The sequence below is a fragment of the Pinus tabuliformis genome, chromosome 7 (genome assembly GCF_031772625.1).
Source record: "Pinus tabuliformis cultivar Carrire ecotype Pingquan chromosome 7, CPIR1, whole genome shotgun sequence".
NCBI classification, from domain to species: domain Eukaryota; kingdom Viridiplantae; phylum Streptophyta; class Pinopsida; order Pinales; family Pinaceae; genus Pinus; species Pinus tabuliformis.
Genome location: NC_142293.1, coordinates 883,016,455 through 883,035,755, shown reverse-complemented (window position 1 = coordinate 883,035,755; position 19,301 = coordinate 883,016,455). Strand labels below are relative to the sequence as shown.

Below are 19,301 nucleotides of genomic sequence, written 5' to 3'. Positions count from 1 at the left end.
TAAGTATATCTTACTTATCTAAGGCATCAAAATTCCACAGGAATAAATATCTTCAGTTATTAATAACATTGTCGCTACAAACTCTAAATAACCCACAGGCACACCCTCTCTAGAATTTTATATAACGTCTAACATATTTCTTCATCTTACTGTTTTGTAATTGACTGTCCTTTACAAACTCTTGAACGAAGACTAATATCAAGACAAATCTCAGAGAGCACCCAAAATTCAGTGGAAGACCACAGAGAATAGCAATGGTTCCATCTGACATCTCTAGTTATTTTAGAGACTAACTATTTATTGTTTGCCTAAATTCTAATTCCCTTGGAAGACGTTAGCAAATTTCAATTTCGTTTAGAGTTAAAGCCTCAAGCAAAGGCAACATACTGTAAAATGTTGTCTGAAATATTTGCATTATATCATGTGGTCTCAAAGATCATCCCTGACAGTTGTGTAAGACTGCCCCTATTAACCCTTTATCACAAGAATTAATGGGATAGGGCAACCTGTGTCTCTATAACCTTAGCCAGAACAGGGCATTTCCACCCAGATCCAATCCCCTGTGCTTGCCACTTGAAAAATATAAATGCTTATATGACCCTCTTATGTTATTAAGAAACCTAATAAGAAATGTAAGCCTATCTGGTTTTTCATATTTGAACAAGTTGTATCAGCCAGACTTCAAGCAATAACGTTGCAGCATTCCACAACCATGATCAGAAAAACCTCCACTTTATTGTTTAATTAGAACTTTCATTTCAATTAAATGATACAGAATGTCGCTCAAATTTTTAAACTCTAGGCCAGCTAATTTCAACGTTATGTATCCTATTACTTATTTCTTTTATCGTGGTGAACAATTGAATTGACTTGTTCATTATAGAACTGAAAGTAGGATGGTTACAGTGATAGAAGCATTTACCGTCATGGTTTATGATACGGCTGTCCCTGCTTCCAGATGACAAAACTGGGCAATTCCAAGCCAGACTCCCGACTCTAGATGAGTGACCTCCCAATTTCCGCATCTACTCATGTAAATGCCTTTTATCAGTCACTAGATGTGGCGCTCTTGCACAGAGGATTAAATTTACAGGAACTAGTAAAATGAAAATAATAAAGATTGAGTAACGGTTTGTACAACTCACCAGCTTTAGTTTGGTAGCATCCCATAGCTGCACTTCTGTATTGTTAAGGCCAATTGCAATGTGATTGCCATCAGGTGCCCAAGATACACTAGTCAAATAATCATCTTCACCATTTGTTTGCATTAGCTGCTGTATGTTTGCATTTTCAGCATTCCAAAGGTATAGGGTTGATCCCAATGCAACGGCAACAATATTATTGCATCCCCAGTCCAATAGATTTAGGTAATAATCGTCTACCAAATCTGGTGCGTCTAGTATTCGATCTGGCGACTGATCCACAGTTTTGCAAAAATATACTATGAAGATACAACTCCTTTATGATTGCTAAATGCCAAATATGTTAAACGCAATAGTGGAAAGTAATGACCACCAGTAAGTATATTCTTGCAACAGACAGATTCTAAAATGAGAGAAACAGGCAAGCTAAACAAAGTGTTATAGGCCAAAAATCTACTCACCATTGGAAGCTCGCGAAAAGTTTTATTAGCTAAATGGGAATCATCTTTGAATAGCTCGTCAAAAAGGAAGGCCTGTCTTGAACCAGTCTTTGGTTTTCTCTTGAAAATGAGGATTTTCGATCTTTTCCCATTTGAATTATGGAGCAAGCTCTCTGCCAGCTTCCTTCTGTATTCTTCCTAATACATGCGCATCTCTAAACAATGAGATTTGATCAAAGTACTACATTTCAAATCCTCTCAATACATCTGGGAAATGAGAAACGGAATTGCTAACAACTAGAGCAGGCCTACTGTCTAAACCTTAACAGAAAATGGAACACTTGAAGTTGAAGCTGAATTCTCCTTCTCTCGGCATATCAATGTAAACTTAGCAACTTCCATATCCATAGCACTACGAGCAGGAATGAACCGATCGCCCTGTTCAATGGACAAAACTTATTAGCACGAGGTACAAATCGCAGCTTCAGAAGGATTACAGTTAATTGGACTAAAAAAGATTTGCAAATCGCAGCTTCAGAAGGATCATAGTTAATTGGACTAAAAAAGGTTTGCACTCGATTAATAGATCGAGCACAGTAAAATCTGACATCCCAAAAATTGCTGACAAAAGGGTTCCCAGTGAATGGTAAATTTCGTTTACTAATTTGAGCCGCATTGGCCACAAGAAACCATAGTCTACCATATTTGCACTAATTTCACAAGCTTTGCAATCTCCCAAAAGTCAAAGGTTAGGCTTTAATAAGAAAGAAAGATTTGCAAAAATAATTTGGAAAAAAAAAAACAACAAAAATGATAGTGGAATTTTTCAATTTATACACTGCAGAAATCACGCATGCTTTATAGATTCAATAAAACCCTCAATATACGGTGCAAGAGAGATATAGGGAATTTTGATGGATGGTTGTCTCATGAACGGTGATGATTACCTGTGGTTCCTTAAATAGGTGGTTGCTTAATCCTGGCGAAAGCACTGACCCCGATGCCTGCCTTTTGTAGGTTGCCAAGGCATTCGACATGATGAATCCTGCAACCAAAACGGTATGTGAAAAATTACTGTAAAAACACTGAAGACTGTTTCCTTGGGGAAAATTTAATAATCCACACAAACCTTCCGAATTTGATAGTATTTTATAGTTGTAGATTGCCTGATTAGAGGACTCCTCCAATATAATAAGCTCGAGAACACGAGCTGCAATATAGACTTCAGAAGGCCGGTTTCAAGAAGATTTACTTCTTTGACACTCATAAATTAAGAAGGGCACAGAAATACCTGATCATCGTGTTCCGCCCGAGTTCTTTGGCTTTAAATTATCAGGTCAGCTCATAACATGCAAAAATTGTTAAAGAAAACGTCGCCGAAAGAAAATCATAAGGTTTTATTTTAGACTGGTTTGTTGGCGTCAATTTTGCCTACGATTGCTTTGTTACCTATTCCCATCCCTATGAACAACATCTGAGATTAATAATGGGCCGTTCTTTTGAAGATAATCTATGATGATGAAGTTGAATGAAAAACTCAATATAAACCGATTAATTCAGACATTCCATTTTAAATGCAGGCAAGGATCTTAAACAGACAAGATACTGCTTATTCAAAATTTTCCCTGAATTTGTGCGAACTGTCTCTTTATCGAGTCATTTTGAACGACTTTAGCTGTTTGATGCTCAAAATATTCTATTTAAATCGAGTCATTTTGCACTAGTTTAGCTGTTTGATGCTGAAAACATTCTATTCAAGAAACGAATTCGGGCGAAAAACACTCAAAACATGTCCAAAACTGCAAAATCGTAGGCGCTGCACCGCCATTGTCGAGTTGAAAATAGCGAAACCGGATCGTTTTCGCGGCAGAAAATTTGGCTTCGAGGCTGAATTTATCGAATTCTGTTAATTTCCAAAAGACCTTTGGTGATGTATTTTCCAACGCAACAAACTCAATCCTCGAGTACAATTTTATCCGATTATAAATATGAAATGCGGCCGAACTTTTCACCTTTGCAGTTTCTCCACTCCAAACAGAATTTCCACGAAATTTATAATGTCAACAAAGCCCTAATTCAACAATCTACATTGATATTTGTTCGGCTTTCGCGCCAGGCTACAATCACCCCTGTTGATAAACTTAAAGACCGAAGAATCTCCGGAAATTTTTGAGAAAAAAATGCAGACAGACTGGAATTATATAAAGTTGATCTCAAATACTTCGGATCTTATCGTCTTTTGTATTTCTGAATACTGAGCTTCAATGGCCGATCCGAGAGAATTTTTCTTTGCTTGGAGTCGTGATAGTCCTTGCAGCCGGCGTTATCTTGGAGACCAAATCTTCATGCTCCTGGGAATCTTGTTGTCCATCGGGTTGAACACGTAATTTAAAGAAAATAGATAACTGTCACCAGCTTCCGACCGTTGGGAAATGGTCACAATTCCTATATTCTCGTCAGTTGACGGAATTGTATAAATCTCGGTAACGAACTTGTCTCCGGTCAGCAGGTGCTAAGTGCCTAGTAGCACAATTAGTACATAGAGAGAGCTTACAAGTTTACAATGATCAGCATAGATCATCTTCACCTTTATAGATTATATAGATATTTCTTATTAATTATTTATAGATTATATGGAAAAGCATGGTATTATTTTTGTCTATTCATGGTGTATTAATTTGTTTTTATAAAAAGAATTAAAATTCAGGGTTTATTATGGGTTATTTAGTAATTTTTATTTATTACTGATGGTTTAGTAACTTCTGTTTTTACGAGTTATTATTTTTTTTGTTTTTAGTTTTTTTTCATTTTTCTTTTTCTTTTTCAATTTGGTTTTGAGTGCTTATTAGTTTGTCTTTGACAAAAAAAAATTACATAGTTTAACATTGAGAATTTATTTTTATGATAGGTGAGGTTTTATTATAGGCTCTTTAATAACTTCCACTTCGGTTAGTTATTAATTTTTTGTTTTTAGTTTTATTTCATTTTTATTTAACTTTTTTATTTTGATTTTTTTTTCCTTTTTTTCTATAATTTTTATTTTCATTTTCAATTTAAGATTACTTATTATTATACTAAAAACATATTTTAATAAATTTAATTTTATATATAAAATAAACATAAAAGTAGCAACGGGAATTTATGGCCTTCTAAAAATTCATAAAATTGGGGTTCCCTTGAGACCTATTGTTAATACAATAGGTGGGCCTACTTATCTTCTTGCTAAATTCTTGGCCCAAAATCTTAAACTTCTTGTTCCTCGCACTGATTCCTATGTTAAGGACTTTACTTCCTTTGTTAAAGAATGGAAAGATATCAGGTTGGACCCTGGAGATTTGTTAGTAAGTTTTGACGTTGTTTCCTTGTATACCAAAATCCCTATTCAAGAGACCATTGATGTCATAAATCGGATCAGTGATAATGACACTACCAAATTAGTTGGCCTCTGCCTCACCTCAACGTTCTTCAATTTTCAAGGTGAGTTCTATGAGCAAACTTACGGGGTTGGAATGGGTTCCCCTCTTTCCCCGGTAGTTGCTAACTTATTTATGGAAGATTTTGAGACCAAGGCCTTAGCCTCAGCTCAATTTAGCCCTAAAAATGGAAGAGGTTTGTCGATGATACTTGCGTCATATGGCCCCATGGATGTGAGAAGTTAGATTTGTTTCTTAGTCATCCGTCATATGGCCCCATGGATGTGAGAAGTTAGATTTGTTTCTTAGTCATCTTAATTTCCAATCAGACTCCATCAAGTTCACGATGGAAGTTGAGGTGAACGGGTGTCTTCCCTTCCTTAACATTCTCCTCTCTAGAATGAATGATGCTTCTGTTTCTCACCCAGTATTCCGCAAAAAAACTCACACGGAACAATTTTTCATGCTAGTTCTCATCATTTTCCAACACATAAATTTGGTGTTCTTAGCACTCTTGTTACCCATGCTTTGAGAATCTCTGATGAGAACCACCTAGAGCAGGAGAAATCTCATCTTCTTGAAGTTTTTAAAGATAATGGGTATAGCAGAACTCAAGGCCTCGAGGCCTTTCAAAAAGCTTGTAAAGGATTGAGGGTTAAAATTGCTTGTGTTGATCCTATCTCCAAGGTTCATCTCTCATTTATCCAAGGGCACACGGACAGGATTGCCAATATCCTTAGAAAGAATAATGTTTCTTCTTCATTCAAACCTCTTAGTACCATTATAAATTCCCTTGGATTTGTTAAAGACCATGTCGACCCTAAGGATATGAAAGGTGTCTACTTGATCCCTTGTTCCTGTGGGATTCCCTACATTGAAGAAATTGGTTAGTCCATTAACCAAAGAATCCATGAGCATGCAGCGAACATTAGGCACAATCGTTCCCGTTCATCAGCTCTAGTTGAACATGTGGAGAAATCCAAACACTATGTCTGCATTGAGGACTCTAGAGTTATTGCTAGGGTTTATCACTTTTGCCATAGGAAGCTTAGAGAGGTTATCCAGATTGAGAGGCATGCTAGTAATCTCAACAGGGATGATGGTTGGAAATAAAGTAAAAGTTAGATTCTGACCCTCTCTTCGCGATTCCACCCCGTGCCTCTCCCCTTGTTTTTTTCTTTAATAAATATTCTATTTTAACCCTTGTAGTATTATAAACATATTAAATTCTTATAATTTAATAAATGAAGTCTAAATTTAGTTCTAAATATTATTTATATTATTTGTAAAATTATTTACTAATTACTTATTACCATTTCTAAACCCCTATAACTTTATTATTTAATTTTTGAAATATTATAAATTTATTTATTTATATATATAATTAAAACCTATCTCAGGAGGCCTTCACTAGGATCTGGTCTCGTGGCGCATAACTAAGACAGAGGATGGTGTTGTCCGTGCAACCGGCCTTACGATTTATAAAATCTTTTTTGCTTGACAGCTTTTTGGTTTACTCCTCTTATATCAACAGCTCATTTTGTACTTGTTATACTTTTGTTACTATCTGGTGATTATGCTCTGTATATGTTTATTTTTAGACAACTTTATATTGTATGTTCTGTATATGTTTATTTTTTTAGACAGCGTTATATTTTATGCTATGTATATGTTTATTTTTTAGACAACCTTATATTTTTGGACATATTATGAGCTGTTTTCTCTTTGGTACTGGACACTTTATATTTTTGTGTTTATGTTTGTGGCTGAATGCATAAGTTGCTTTTGGACAATCTTGTCCTTATGGGTGATCTTTCTACTTGTGGAATGCTTTATGCATATACTATGTAACTTTTTATATACTTAATAAAAAGTTTAATTTTTCTTTCGGAAAAAAATTATATATATATAATAAATAAACTCCTAACAACTACTTTATAACTAAATAATATTTTGTAACTAATTCCTAACAACTTATAATATTATTTTAATTAATTTAATCATTATTCTTGCTATATTATAAATTAATATATATAATTAAGATAAATAAATTCCTAACACCTACTTGATAACTAAATAAATAATATTTTAGTACATAATTCCTAACAACTAATTTATAGTGGGCTAATTCTAGGCAATGATGCATCCATGCTATTCATTCTTGAAGTTCGATTGATTTTTTCACTTTTGTCCTAAGGATGAACCACATTAGTTGGTACGAAACGTTGGCCGAATCCTAATAATGTGATTAATCCGAAAGACATTACTATTTATTAGTTAATCATATTTCTTAACTTTTTGGTAATGGCATTAAACAATACAACATTTTATTAGTTATTTTATTTTTTAGTTTAATGAAGTTATATTTAAGCTAGGCAGTGGGTACTAGCTACTATGTAGTCCTTGTTAATTATTTATATATATATTTCTTGTTTATTAATGATTAATTGTTGATAAATTCATGGATAGTTTAATTCATCTCCCTGTTGTGAATTCATCTCCCTGTTGTGATTGAACCAGTGACTTCACATCAAGGATTTCCTTATAGAGCACCCAGTCACCAGCTATCAAAGACCTCTTGGACTAAAATAAAAATATTTAAATTATTAATATAACTTTATAATATAATTATCTTTAAAAATAGACCAACCCTAAGCTCACTGGATTTTTTAGCATGTATCTTCCCCTTAGCACAAGGCACAACCACCCCCCGTGAGGTTTGATCCAGGGTCATCTTGCTAAGAAAGTCCATCCTCAACCGGTTATGCTAGTGGGACTTGACTAATTATCAATAATTATTCAATGGATGGTAGAGATTTAATTTTCATGAAATATTTTAGAATATTTTCAATAGTAATTTCAAAGATTGAGATTTATCTTCAAAGTAATTATGGTTTTTTTCTTTTTAATTAAATTAGTTAATTAAAAATGTCATATGAACATGACTATGGTTTTTAAAATACGTGATATTAGTAACTTATGGTATTGGCCCATTATATTATAACAAAATATAGTTATAGGTGAAGAATCTCCATGATAAAGTGGGGTTGAATCTCCATGGTTAAGAATATCATTACATGTTTGTTTAGATGTATATATATTTAACTCTATACTAATTCTTTTTATAATTTACAATAGTAATGATAATTTAAAATAAAATTGTCAGCAAGCGTAAATAGAAGTGATTCGCGCTCAAATCCCTCCAACTAACCTTTGTCTACGGAAATGGCTACGTAGACTACCTAGGGGTTATAGTAGTAGTGGTTGGAATCGACTCGATGTCACGCAAGTACGAAACCAGCCTAGTTGTCAATTCCCCAAGTCACAAAAAAAAAGATAATATTTTTTTGGTCAATCAACAACTTTCATTAAATCGTAATCAGATTACATCATTTCAATATCTTTGCTAAAAATGTTGAAGCCTTACTGCAACCGGATTTGTTGGCCAGCAAGTACAAACAGAAAGTTTAAGATAACAACAACAAAAAAACTATACGCCCATGTATTAATGGCCCATAAGGCCCAAAATTGTGCAGAATACAAAAATTAACCAGTCTTCTTCAACATTCCCAAGCATTGTTTGAATACGGAACTGCATTGTCACCCTCACCATGACGGTGGAAAGTTATTCATTTTATCCTAAAGATGTTGTTGGCCTCTGCGAAGGGACTCTTGGCAGTTCATGATATGTCACTGGCTATGCTGGATTTCATTGAGAAAAATTATCACCTCGTTGTGACCATCATGCCGTTGTTGGGCTTGTTGGTAAATACCTGCCTAGATAACCTAAATCTAAGCTTCTAATGAGTCAAAGGGTGGCGATAAATCTACACGGTTAGAGGAGTCTCCTAATGGTTGCTCTATGTCCCCCGCATCGGTTGGTTGATCAACTAGTGGGTGGTTTTCATGGCCATGTTGCCCTCCCCCACGGCGTGGGCGGCCCCGTTGACGCAACATGAGAATAGCAACCCAATTACTGAATTCTTTCAGAACCAGACCACTAGGACCCATAGACCAAACCAATCCCTTAAAATACCACAGTTCAACCTTGTTGGGTTGGTGAGGGTCGACCAACCTTGCCCTGCTTTGCAAATACCAGGGAGGAGGAGAGGATGGCCTAGCACCAAGGATCCAACCACCACTGAAGGTTCGAACACAAACTAGAACCGGCTAAAATACTAAGGGGAGCCCACTACAAATCACTTCGCCACTCACCACTACAAACAGATGGGATAGGGGCTAACCACGGGCAACTAGTAACCAGCAAACACTCCCACAATCCCACTCCTAGAGAATAATAGTGCACTCCCCCAAACTCAACTAAACAGAGACTACAATGAAACCAACACCCATAAAGGATTTAGGTAAAACTCCCATGGGAGGGAATTCCCCACCACCCTAATTCCAAACGAAGGATATTGGAAAATACCACCCACCAACACTTTCCATACATAAAAAAGGGAGAAAAAGTTGCCCCACGCAATTCAGTACATAATGGAAATGAAAACTCCAGGCCCTTCTGGTGGGCCCCAGTATGGTAGCAATAATGCTACAACTCCTGGAACTCCCTTCTTTAATTTTATCAACCTGGTAGTTCGTAACAAACTTGGAAGCGACGGTGCTGTATGCACAAGTACTAGCTCTTGCCGCAGCTGTCACTTGGTCAGTTGGCACAAGTCCGCTAGGGGCTTAAGCCAACCTCTATGAGCTCTTAGAAGAAGCTTTTTAACTGATGGATGAAAGCTAACTCAAAGGAAGCTAATCTACTTGCGGAAAGAAACTGAAAGCCAAAAAGAAACGCAAACCCTAGCAAACCCTAATTCTACCAGCTAGTCCTACTGACGCAAAGGAGAGCATGCAAACTACTGAAAGAGATGCCATTACTTCTATGAAGGTAAAATACATGTGTCTAGACTACCTCTATTTGAAGAAAACATCTTTTTGTATTTTTGTTCAAGTTGTTGGAATTATCATGCATGTGCTTCTAACTGGCTTTTTACTATGCAGGGGTAGATCAAGGGGAGAAATGCTTCAGAAAGGTTGGGAAGGTTCAGAGAGGGTCTAAGGGGTCCCTAACACCCTTCCATAGAGTTTCACAAAGTTTGGCTGCCAAGAAACCGCGTTTATGAGCTTTTACAGGAAGTCTGCAGGGGTTCTACAGGATGTTTAGTAATGGAATTTTGGAGCATGGATGGAGGGAAAAAGGTGGAGGAATGAGTATGGAGGTGAAATAGGGGTGTAGGGGAGTTCAAGACTTGGAGGATGGAGTTGAGGAGAAGGTGTAGATGGCTAGACTTGTTCCAAGAAAGCTGGAATAATGTTGCACAAAAGGTAGGGTTATGAGGGCAATGTGGCAACGTGAGGCAAGAAACCAAGTTAGGAGATGGAGAAGATGGGTTTGAGGGAGTCTGGGAAGATAGATAAGTGGTATAGGTGCTCTGCAATTTGTGTTTCCAACTGAACCAACAAAGACATGCAAGAAAACAAAGATCTAGTTATGCTACCCTAATATGATCTGGCTAACAGTAACGAGAATGGACAGCAGCTCTATTTGCAAGGAAACCATGTATATTAACTATGAAATGAAGCATTCAAAGATCTGAACATGTAACCAACCTCTACAAATGAAAACAACACTCTAAGGATTGCATGGTAAAGCAAACTAGTGTTTTTGTTTGGGACAACACGGTTATTCCAACTCTAGCCCCTGATCCAATAAGGAAGAGGTGAAACCAAAAGTGTTTGCTGACCCTTTTTTGGAGCCTTTTTCTTATTATTATCCTACCAATCTATTCTAAATTGAGAAGCTACTTTAACCATCAAAAGAAATATAAATAACAAAGCAAGATTTAAATATAAATAACATATTTTATTCTAAGAATGCAGCAAAAACACATAAAGATAAACAAAGGAGGTATTGGGCGCTTGATATGGGACCAACCCCAAGAGCTACAGCCTCCTAAGAGAGATTTAGAGCTGGTGCAAAGCTGGATTCATCTTTATTGAGCAAGAAAAGAAGAGTTACATCAAAATTGTCCACAAGGGAAACTTGAAAATGTGTTGAAAGCAAAGCTAATCTACTGCCTAAAAATCGAACTACAGACTAGCTAACTTCTGCCTACAAAATGACTAACCACCAGCTAGCCCAAATGAGGCCCTAAGCCTTCTTATTTATACAAATTGAGGACCCCAACAGTCCTCCTAAACTTTAGGGACTCGACTGCCCAAAACTTGTAGTTAACAACAGTCCTACTTGACTTGCTTGGCTGCCCTTGTGCTAATTGATTTGGTGGCCCTTGAACTCCGAGCTGATGGTGGAGAATTTGAGGTAAGGGCCCATAAATGAAGGGGACACCTTCCTACAAATCCTCTCCCTTGTTCTCCCACGAATTTGGCTACCAAGTGCTCATTAAAACCTTCAATTTTGTCTCCAAATTGACCAAAAAGGCTGCACAAAGCACACATTAGACTTGTTGGCATAATGACTAACCCAATTCACTCTATTAGCATAAATATAATCAAAAACATGCAATAAACTAATGAGAATGGTGGATTAAGTCGAATTAGGAGGTTGAATGAACCCAAATAATTATCCATTTTTGGGGCTCATCATCACCCCCCTACTGAAAGTGTTGCTCATCCTCTGAGCAACCAATCTATCTCCTCATCTTTGATGGCCTTGGTGGCCTCCCTGTCATGCCAAGCTTCTGAAGTGATGTCCTCTTCTCTGTCATGAAACCATGCTTCTCTCTTTGCTTCTTCCCACTGCCTGTGCTTCTTTTCCTAGAGAATTCTCAACTTCCTGTAGAACTGTCTCAGCATCCTGTAGAACTGTCTTTGAGTCCATTATCTGAATTCTCTCTCTTCAAGTGAAGGTTTTTGGCTTCCTCATTCATAGGTGATGGACATCCTTGAAGGAGGCTCCTCCTTTTGTTTAGCTTTTGTGTCCTTAATGACAATTTTCTCCTTTGTCTGTGGTTTGGGTCTGCCCACTTTGATCCGTGTGCTCCTTCTCGCCTTAAAATACATGGAATGCTCCCTCTTTCACTTCTCCTTCTGCTTGGGGGATGTGCTTAGGGTGGCCAGCACAACTGTTGCCTCCCTAGCTAAAATCTCGGCCAATTTCTCCTTCTGCTGCCCTTTCCCCAGACTTCCTGTAGAAAGTCCTGTAGAAGCAGTTTTCTGTCTTCCTGTAGAAACAGTTTTCCCTGATTTGGCTTGCATGGCTGGGGGTGCCTTCTCTTTGACTTGTGCTGTGGTTGCCTTGGGTGTGACAACTCCCATTTGGGCTTTCTTGGCCTTGTTCCCAGCCCTTTTTTCCTTTTTCGCCCTCTCTATTTTTGTTGTTGTCTCCTTTTCTGTCTCATGCTCAGCGGTCATGTCAAATTCCTCTTTTTCCTTCTGTTCTTCCTCTGTTTTGCCCTTTGTTTGCATGTCTTGTGCTCCCTCATCAATGTTCTTCTCAATTTCTTCAGTTGGCATGGTGTTGAGTTTGTGTTTTAACCAAAAAAAGAGAAAATGCTCAAGTGGAAAAAACACGGTCAATCACTGAAATAGAGGAAAACTGAATTCGGTCTTTTTTTTAACCCAAGAAGGAATTTTTCACGTGCTCTTTACAACATCAAATGGCAGTAATTCCCTTGTGTTAAAACTACTGTCACCTCGAGTTGGTCTGTCTATTTATGAAAGAAAATTTTCACAGATCAGAGCATAAGGACACTGGTCTTCTCACACATTGATAGATATGTAAATTCGGGTTTTTCCACACATAGGTTGGTCTGCTGCATGTCTTCCTTGCAAGGGAATTTTTTATTTTCTTCTTTTTCTCTTTAAAACTGATGAGGAGATTTCGGAAGCAGAAGAAAAGAATGGGTAAACTCACTGAATCATGCAGGCAGGCTTCCACTGCTCTCAATGCACAGGCAGACTTTTTACTCTCATTTTTCAATTTAATGTCGTGTTCAATTCACCATTTTGCACCAACAAATCATGCACAAAGAAGTTTCCCTGATCCTACCTTGTGTGGAGCTTGAAATTAGCCGAAAATCCCAGGTTTTCTTTCTGCATGGTTGTTTTCTGTGTTTCCTGTAGAAACGCCTGTAGAGTGCCCCTACGCCTCTGAGCGAGCCTGATACGCAGCAGAATCTTGAGGACAAGTAGAGAAACTAGTGGAGGATGACTAGTTAATCGTTTTGTGCATACTTCAGTTGAGGATGTGGCAAGTGCAGATGAACAACAGTTTGTGAGTTTCAGCCGAGCCTTCTTTAATTGTTGCGTGATTTGTGGTGAAGGAGTGAGGTGGCCAGGTGTAGGTGGCCACATGCAGACGGCAATGCTGTGATGAGCTGCATGTCCTCTTCTTGTTAATCAGTTGCACTGGAGTTAAAGCCTCTACCACTGTCTGTTTTTTTTATATATTTTTATTTTTAATTTTCACGTGAGTTGTCTAACACGTACGCTGCATGATTCCTGGCTGATTGCTAGAGAATTGGACAAGGAACTATCGGCTTAATCCCACCACTTCATTCGTTATGCACTTTCGAATCATATTGATGCAAATAGAGGAGTTGGTTTAGACACATACCTGCAAGTCGAATGGTTGTTGTGAGGTGCTGTGGCCTTTCATTTGCTGCATGCACTGGTTTCTGTGGTTGCATGCCTGGATCCTTTATGTTATAAGCTTTTTGTTGTCTGATGTGTGGTTATTTTTCTTGTGCAGGTATCCTCTGGCCGGATCTAGGCTGCAGGAGTTCGTTTCCACGTTCAGATCTGCACCCTCAAGCTGCTGCTGCTGAATTTTCACAGGACCAAAACTTGTTTTCGCCATTGCTCCCGAATGATAGATCGGATCAATCTAAAACTTGCTGAGCATGTTCCTATCATCATGATGCACCTCCCATAGAAAAATTGAGATCAATGGATGCACAGATTTCGAGAAAAATGGAAAACGGCTGAAGATTTTAGAGATCAATTTCTCGGAAACCGTGCATCGGAATCAGCTGAAACTGCTTGGGTACGTTACTATCACTCATATGCATCTCCCCATGAAACAGGTTTTGAAATGGATGCACGAATATGGAGAAAATGCAAAAATGGTTGAAGGTGATGGAGGCTAATTTCTTGGAAATCGTGCACCGGAATTGGCTGAAACTGCTCAGGCATGTTGCCATCACCCTTGTACAATTCCCCATAAAATGGTTTTTCAAATGGATGCATGGTTTTCAAGTTAGGGCAAAAACAAATTCCATTCTATGTATTTTTTCTTCAAAGCATTCTGCAAGTTTTTGCATGGTGAAAAAGAATGAGCTTGGGCTGTGATGTAGGCATGGAGATGATGGAGGAGGAGTTTGAAAAGTGCAGGAGGACTTCTGAACCCTTGAGGAAGCTACCATGTCCGCCAAACTACTTTTTTGCAATCCATTTTTAACTTCTTGTAATTTCTACAGGAAGTTCCTGTAGAAAACACAGTTTTCATAAAAGAAGCAAAATGAGGTGGAAAAAATGATGGAGAAAGGCGAGGGATGGACACAGAGGTGCTTGCAGGCCTAACCAATAGATTCCCACCATCAGATTCCCTTTTAAAATTGAATTTGGTTCGTCCAAAGGTTCTACAGGATGTTTCCTGTAGAAATACAGAACTTCCTGTAGAAGGCACAAAAATTCCTTTGTCTTTGCTTTGAGTGATCCTCCTGACCTGCAATGTCCTTCTTACAACTTGCAATTATCCAATGGAAATTAGCTTTATTTTTCTTTTCTTTTTCTCTTTTTTTTTTGAAAACAACTAGGGCGCCTCATGGAGGTTTTCACCCTAATTGCCTGCCCTGGGCGCCTCCAAGGGAGGTTTTCACCCAGGGATCTTATTCTCTTTTCTCTTTTTTCCCAACCCATTGACGCCTCATAGAGGTTTTCAATCAATGAGCCAATCTAAGGCGCCTCCGAGGAGGTTTTCACCTTAGATTTTTATTTTTCTTCTTATTTTCATTTTTTTTTCTTTTTTCATTTTTTCTACGCTACCCTACTTGAAAAACAAAATCATTTTCAAGTATAAGAATACTTCCAATGGAGCCATGTGCACATCGAGATTAGAGACAAGATGATGTGGCAGCTTGAAATGCATGCTTTGACAGCTATCCAGATCTCAGAGACCGAATGATTTGACTTTGAAGGGATCAAACATAGCTGAGGAAGAGAGTACCGCTGCAACTTAGTGACCGTCTGAAACCATATCTCAATATAGCTCTGATATCCTTGGTTCTTTTGCTGATCTGGGTCATGTTTCATGTCACCTTCTAACATGACTTCCTCATCTTCCTCTTTTTGTTGATCTTTCTCTTGAATACATGGAGGATTTGATGGTAACCATGAGGGAACTCTCTCGATCTCTGATTCTGATCTCTTCTCTTCATCAAGTGCAGCCCATGGTTCTTTGATCTCCTCTTTTGAATCTTCTTTTGTCGGATGTGGTCCTTCAATGCTTTCAAGATAATCTCTTTTTTGCAACACTCTTCCTGAGCTATGGTGAAGATCGTTGAGCTCAAGAGGAGTCATTTGGACATGTTGTGCCTCAGCTTTGCAATTGGGTTGAGCTACTCCATTGTATGGTTTTGGAAATGGTGGTACGGGTAGCTGAGTGGGGGTGTATATTTGAGATGGATGTGGATGGGGTTGTGGTTGGGCAGGCATTTGGGGTTGCCTTGGTGGAGGAGGAGGTGATGGTTGCGGTTGAGCAGGTGGTGGAGGAAAAGAAGTGGGAGGAGTGTTGTATTGGGGCCTCCACCCTTGATGAGGTGCATTCCATTGAGGCTGTGGCTGAGCATAAGAGTGAAATGAATGAGCAGCTGGTTGGGCATAATATGGATCTATGAAGGAACAAGGAGGAGGTGTGAACCAGGAAGGATGAGCAGGGGGACCCCAAGAAGGCAAGAAAGTGGCTTGATAGGGGTCATAATAGGTCTCAAATGTCCCTTGCAGTCCCTACTGGTAAGATCTAGGTCCATGTGGCCTCCTTTGGTTTATATAATAGAGTGGTTCAGTGGCTCCTTTAGCCCTTTGATAGGCAGCTTTGATTCCAGGCAAGGAAGGGCACTGATTCGTAGGATGGTATTCTTCACAGACGAAACACACTTTTAGGGAGTGCATTGGACATTCGTCCCTAGGATGCTTTCTAGTGCACCTGGGACAAAAGATGGCCAAAACCCTCTTGGCTTCCTCTTGCTTCTTTTGGATCCACAGGGTATCCAATGCATGGCAAGAAACTGCCTCATATCACTCTTGAAATCTTCCATCTGATCTTCAAATTCGTCTTTGGACAAGGTGCTGCTCCCAACATTTCTGCTTGTAGCCATTTTCTCCAGAGGAATGGTTTCTTCTTCTTCTTCCCTAGAGGTTCTTTAAAGATGCCTTGATGTCCACCTAGGGCTTCTTCTTAATCACGGCCATCGAAGAAGAGAGAAGGTTGGCTGTGTGAAGCAGTGGGGGGTGTTGTGCAAATATTTTTGTAAATTATCTACAAGGCATGAAAGGAAATCTTTTTGGTTGTTTTTTCTTTTTTCTGCTTGTACCTGCAAAAACTAAAATCGATTGAACTGCAACTAACTATCTTGCTGAAATGAAAATGCGGAATTGAAATGAAAGCAGGAAATGACTAATCTATTTTGCTCAAATGAAATTGTAGGAATGAAATGCTAATCTATGAAAGCGGGAAATGTCTACTCTACTTTTGCGGAAATGAAATGAAATGAACTACTTAGCAGAAGGTTGTAGTGGAAAATAGAATAAAAGCAGCAATCACCAATACTCTGACGCTTCCCCGGCAACGGCACCAAAAAGATGGTGGGCCCCAGTATTGTAGCAATAATGCTACAACTCCTGCAACTCCCTTCTTTAATTTTATCAACCCAGTAGTTTGTAACAAACTTGGAAGCGACGGTGCTGTATGCGCAAGTACTAGCTCTTGCCGCAGCTGTCACTTGGTCAGCTGGCACAAGTCCGCTAGGGGCTTAAGCCAACCTCTATGAGCTCTTAGAAGAAGCTTTTTAACTGATGGATGAAAGCTAACTCAAAGGAAGCTAATCTACTTGCAGAAAGAAACTGAAAGCCAAAAAGAAATGCAAACCCTAGCAAACCCTAATTCTACCAGCTAGTCCTACTGACGCAAAGGAGAGCATGCAAACTACTGAAAGAGATGCCATTACTTCTATGAAGGTAAAATACATGTGTCTAGACTACCTCTATCTGAAGAAAACATCTTTTTGTATTTTTGTTCAAGTTGTTGGAATTATCATGCATGTGCTTCTAACTGGCTTTTTACTGTGCAGGGGTAGATCAAGGGGAGAAATGCTTGGGAAAGGTTGGGAAGGTTCAGAGAGGGTCTAAGGGGTCCCTAACACCCTTCCAGAGAGTTTCACAAAGTTTGGCTGCCAAGAAACCACGTTTATGAGCTTCTACAGGAAGTCTACAGGGGTTCTACAGGATGTTCTGGGATTTCTACAGGATGTTCTGTAATTTTTCTACAGGATGTTTAGTAATGGAATTTTGGAGCATGGATGGAGGGAAAAAGGTGGAGGAATGAGTATGGAGGTGAAATAGGGGTGTACGGGAGTTCAAGACTTGGAGGATGGAGTTGAGGAGAAGGTGTAGATGGCTGGACTTGTTCTAAGAAGGCTGGAATAATGCTGCACAAAAGGTAGGGTTATGAGGGCAATGTGGCAACGTGAGGCAAGAAACCAAGTTAGGAGATGGAGAAGATGGGTTTGAGGGAGTCTGGGCAGATAGAGAAGTGGTATAGGTGCTCTGCAATTTGTGTTTCCAACTGAACCAACAAAGACATGCAAGAAAACAAAGATCTAGCTATGCTACCCTAATATGATCTGGCTAACAGTAACGAGAATGGACAGCAGCTCTATTTGCAAGGAAACCATGTATATTAACTATGAAATGAAGCATTCAAAGATCTGAACATGTAACCAACCTCTACAAATGAAAACAACACTCTAAGGATTGCATGGTAAAGCAAACTAGTGTTTTTGTTTGGGACAGCACGGTTATTCCAACTCCAGCCCCTGATCCAATAAGGAAGAGGTGAAACCAAAAGTGTTTGATGACCCTTTTTTGGAGCATTTTTCTTGTTATTATCCTACCAATCTATTCTAAATATGAGAAGCTACTTTAACCATCAAAAGAAATCTAAATAACAAAGCAAGATTTAAATATAAATAGCAGATTTTATTCTAAGAATGCAGCAAAAACACATAAAGATAAACAAAGGAGGTACTGGGCGCTTGAGATGGGCCCAACCCCAAGAGCTACAGCCTCCTAAGAGAGATTTAGAGCTGGTGCAAAGTTGGATTCATCTTTATTGAGCAAGAAAAGAAGAGTTACATCAAAACTGTCCACAAGGGAAACTTGAAAATGTGTTGAAAGCAAAGCTAATCTACTGCCTAAAAATCGAACTACAGACTAGCTAACTTCTGCCTACAAAATGACTAACCATTGGCTACAAAATGACTAACCACCAGCTAACCAAATGAGGCCCTAAGCCTTCTTATTTATACAAATTGAGGACCCCAACAGTCCTCCTAAACTTTAGGGACTCGGCTGCCCAAAACTTGTAGTTAACAGCAGTCCTACTTGACTTGCTTGGTTGCCCTTGTGCTAATTGATTTGGTGGCCCTTGAACTCCGAGCTGATGGTGGAGAATTCGAGGTAAGGGCCCATAAATGAAGGGGACACCTTCCTACAAATCCTCTCCCTTGTTCTCCCACGAATTTGGCTGCCAAGTGCTCATTAAAACCTTCAATTTTGTCTCCAAATTGACCAAAAAGGCTACACAAAGCACACATTAGACTTGTTGGCATAATGACTAACCCAATTCACTCTATTAGCATAAATATAATCAAAAACATGCAATAAACTAATGAGAATGGTGGATTAAGTCGAATTAGGAGGTTGAATGAGCCCAAATAATTATCCATTTTTGGGGCTCATCACCTTCCCACAGGAGCACTATGCTATCGAGGTCGCCACTTAAACCCTATAAAGAAAACAGACCATAATTTTAAGGTTATGAATTGCCAATGTAACCATAATTTACCTGTCAGTGTTCGACGCTTCCTACATCAGCCTGGAGGGATCTAGGTGAAGGACCTGGGTCCTAAATGACAAGTTTGTCTTCATCAGATGACCTTACATCTACATAACATGCACTAGAAATCACATAAGAGTCTCCCCACCTAAATACTGGCCTGCAAGGAACTTGGGAGCATTACCCTACAAAACGCACAATGGAAAAGCCTCTGGCAAACCTT

The 19,301-nt window shown here is 38.7% G+C and overlaps 1 protein-coding gene across 1 annotated transcript in view; it reads right to left on the bottom strand.

Moving 5' to 3' along the window:
- Positions 1-19,301, bottom strand: part of LOC149250434 (cell division cycle 20.2, cofactor of APC complex-like) — a 52,488-nt gene that overhangs the window by 1,497 nt on the left and 31,690 nt on the right. Inside the window, exons 3-8 of the mRNA XM_089453649.1 lie at positions 2,712-2,792; positions 2,530-2,627; positions 1,904-2,020; positions 1,604-1,780; positions 1,146-1,415; positions 923-1,025 (exon numbers count right to left, since the gene is read on the bottom strand). Coding sequence (XP_089309775.1) covers positions 923-1,025; positions 1,146-1,415; positions 1,604-1,780; positions 1,904-2,020; positions 2,530-2,627; positions 2,712-2,792 — 846 coding nt within the window. The remainder of the gene's footprint in view (positions 1-922; positions 1,026-1,145; positions 1,416-1,603; positions 1,781-1,903; positions 2,021-2,529; positions 2,628-2,711; positions 2,793-19,301) is intronic.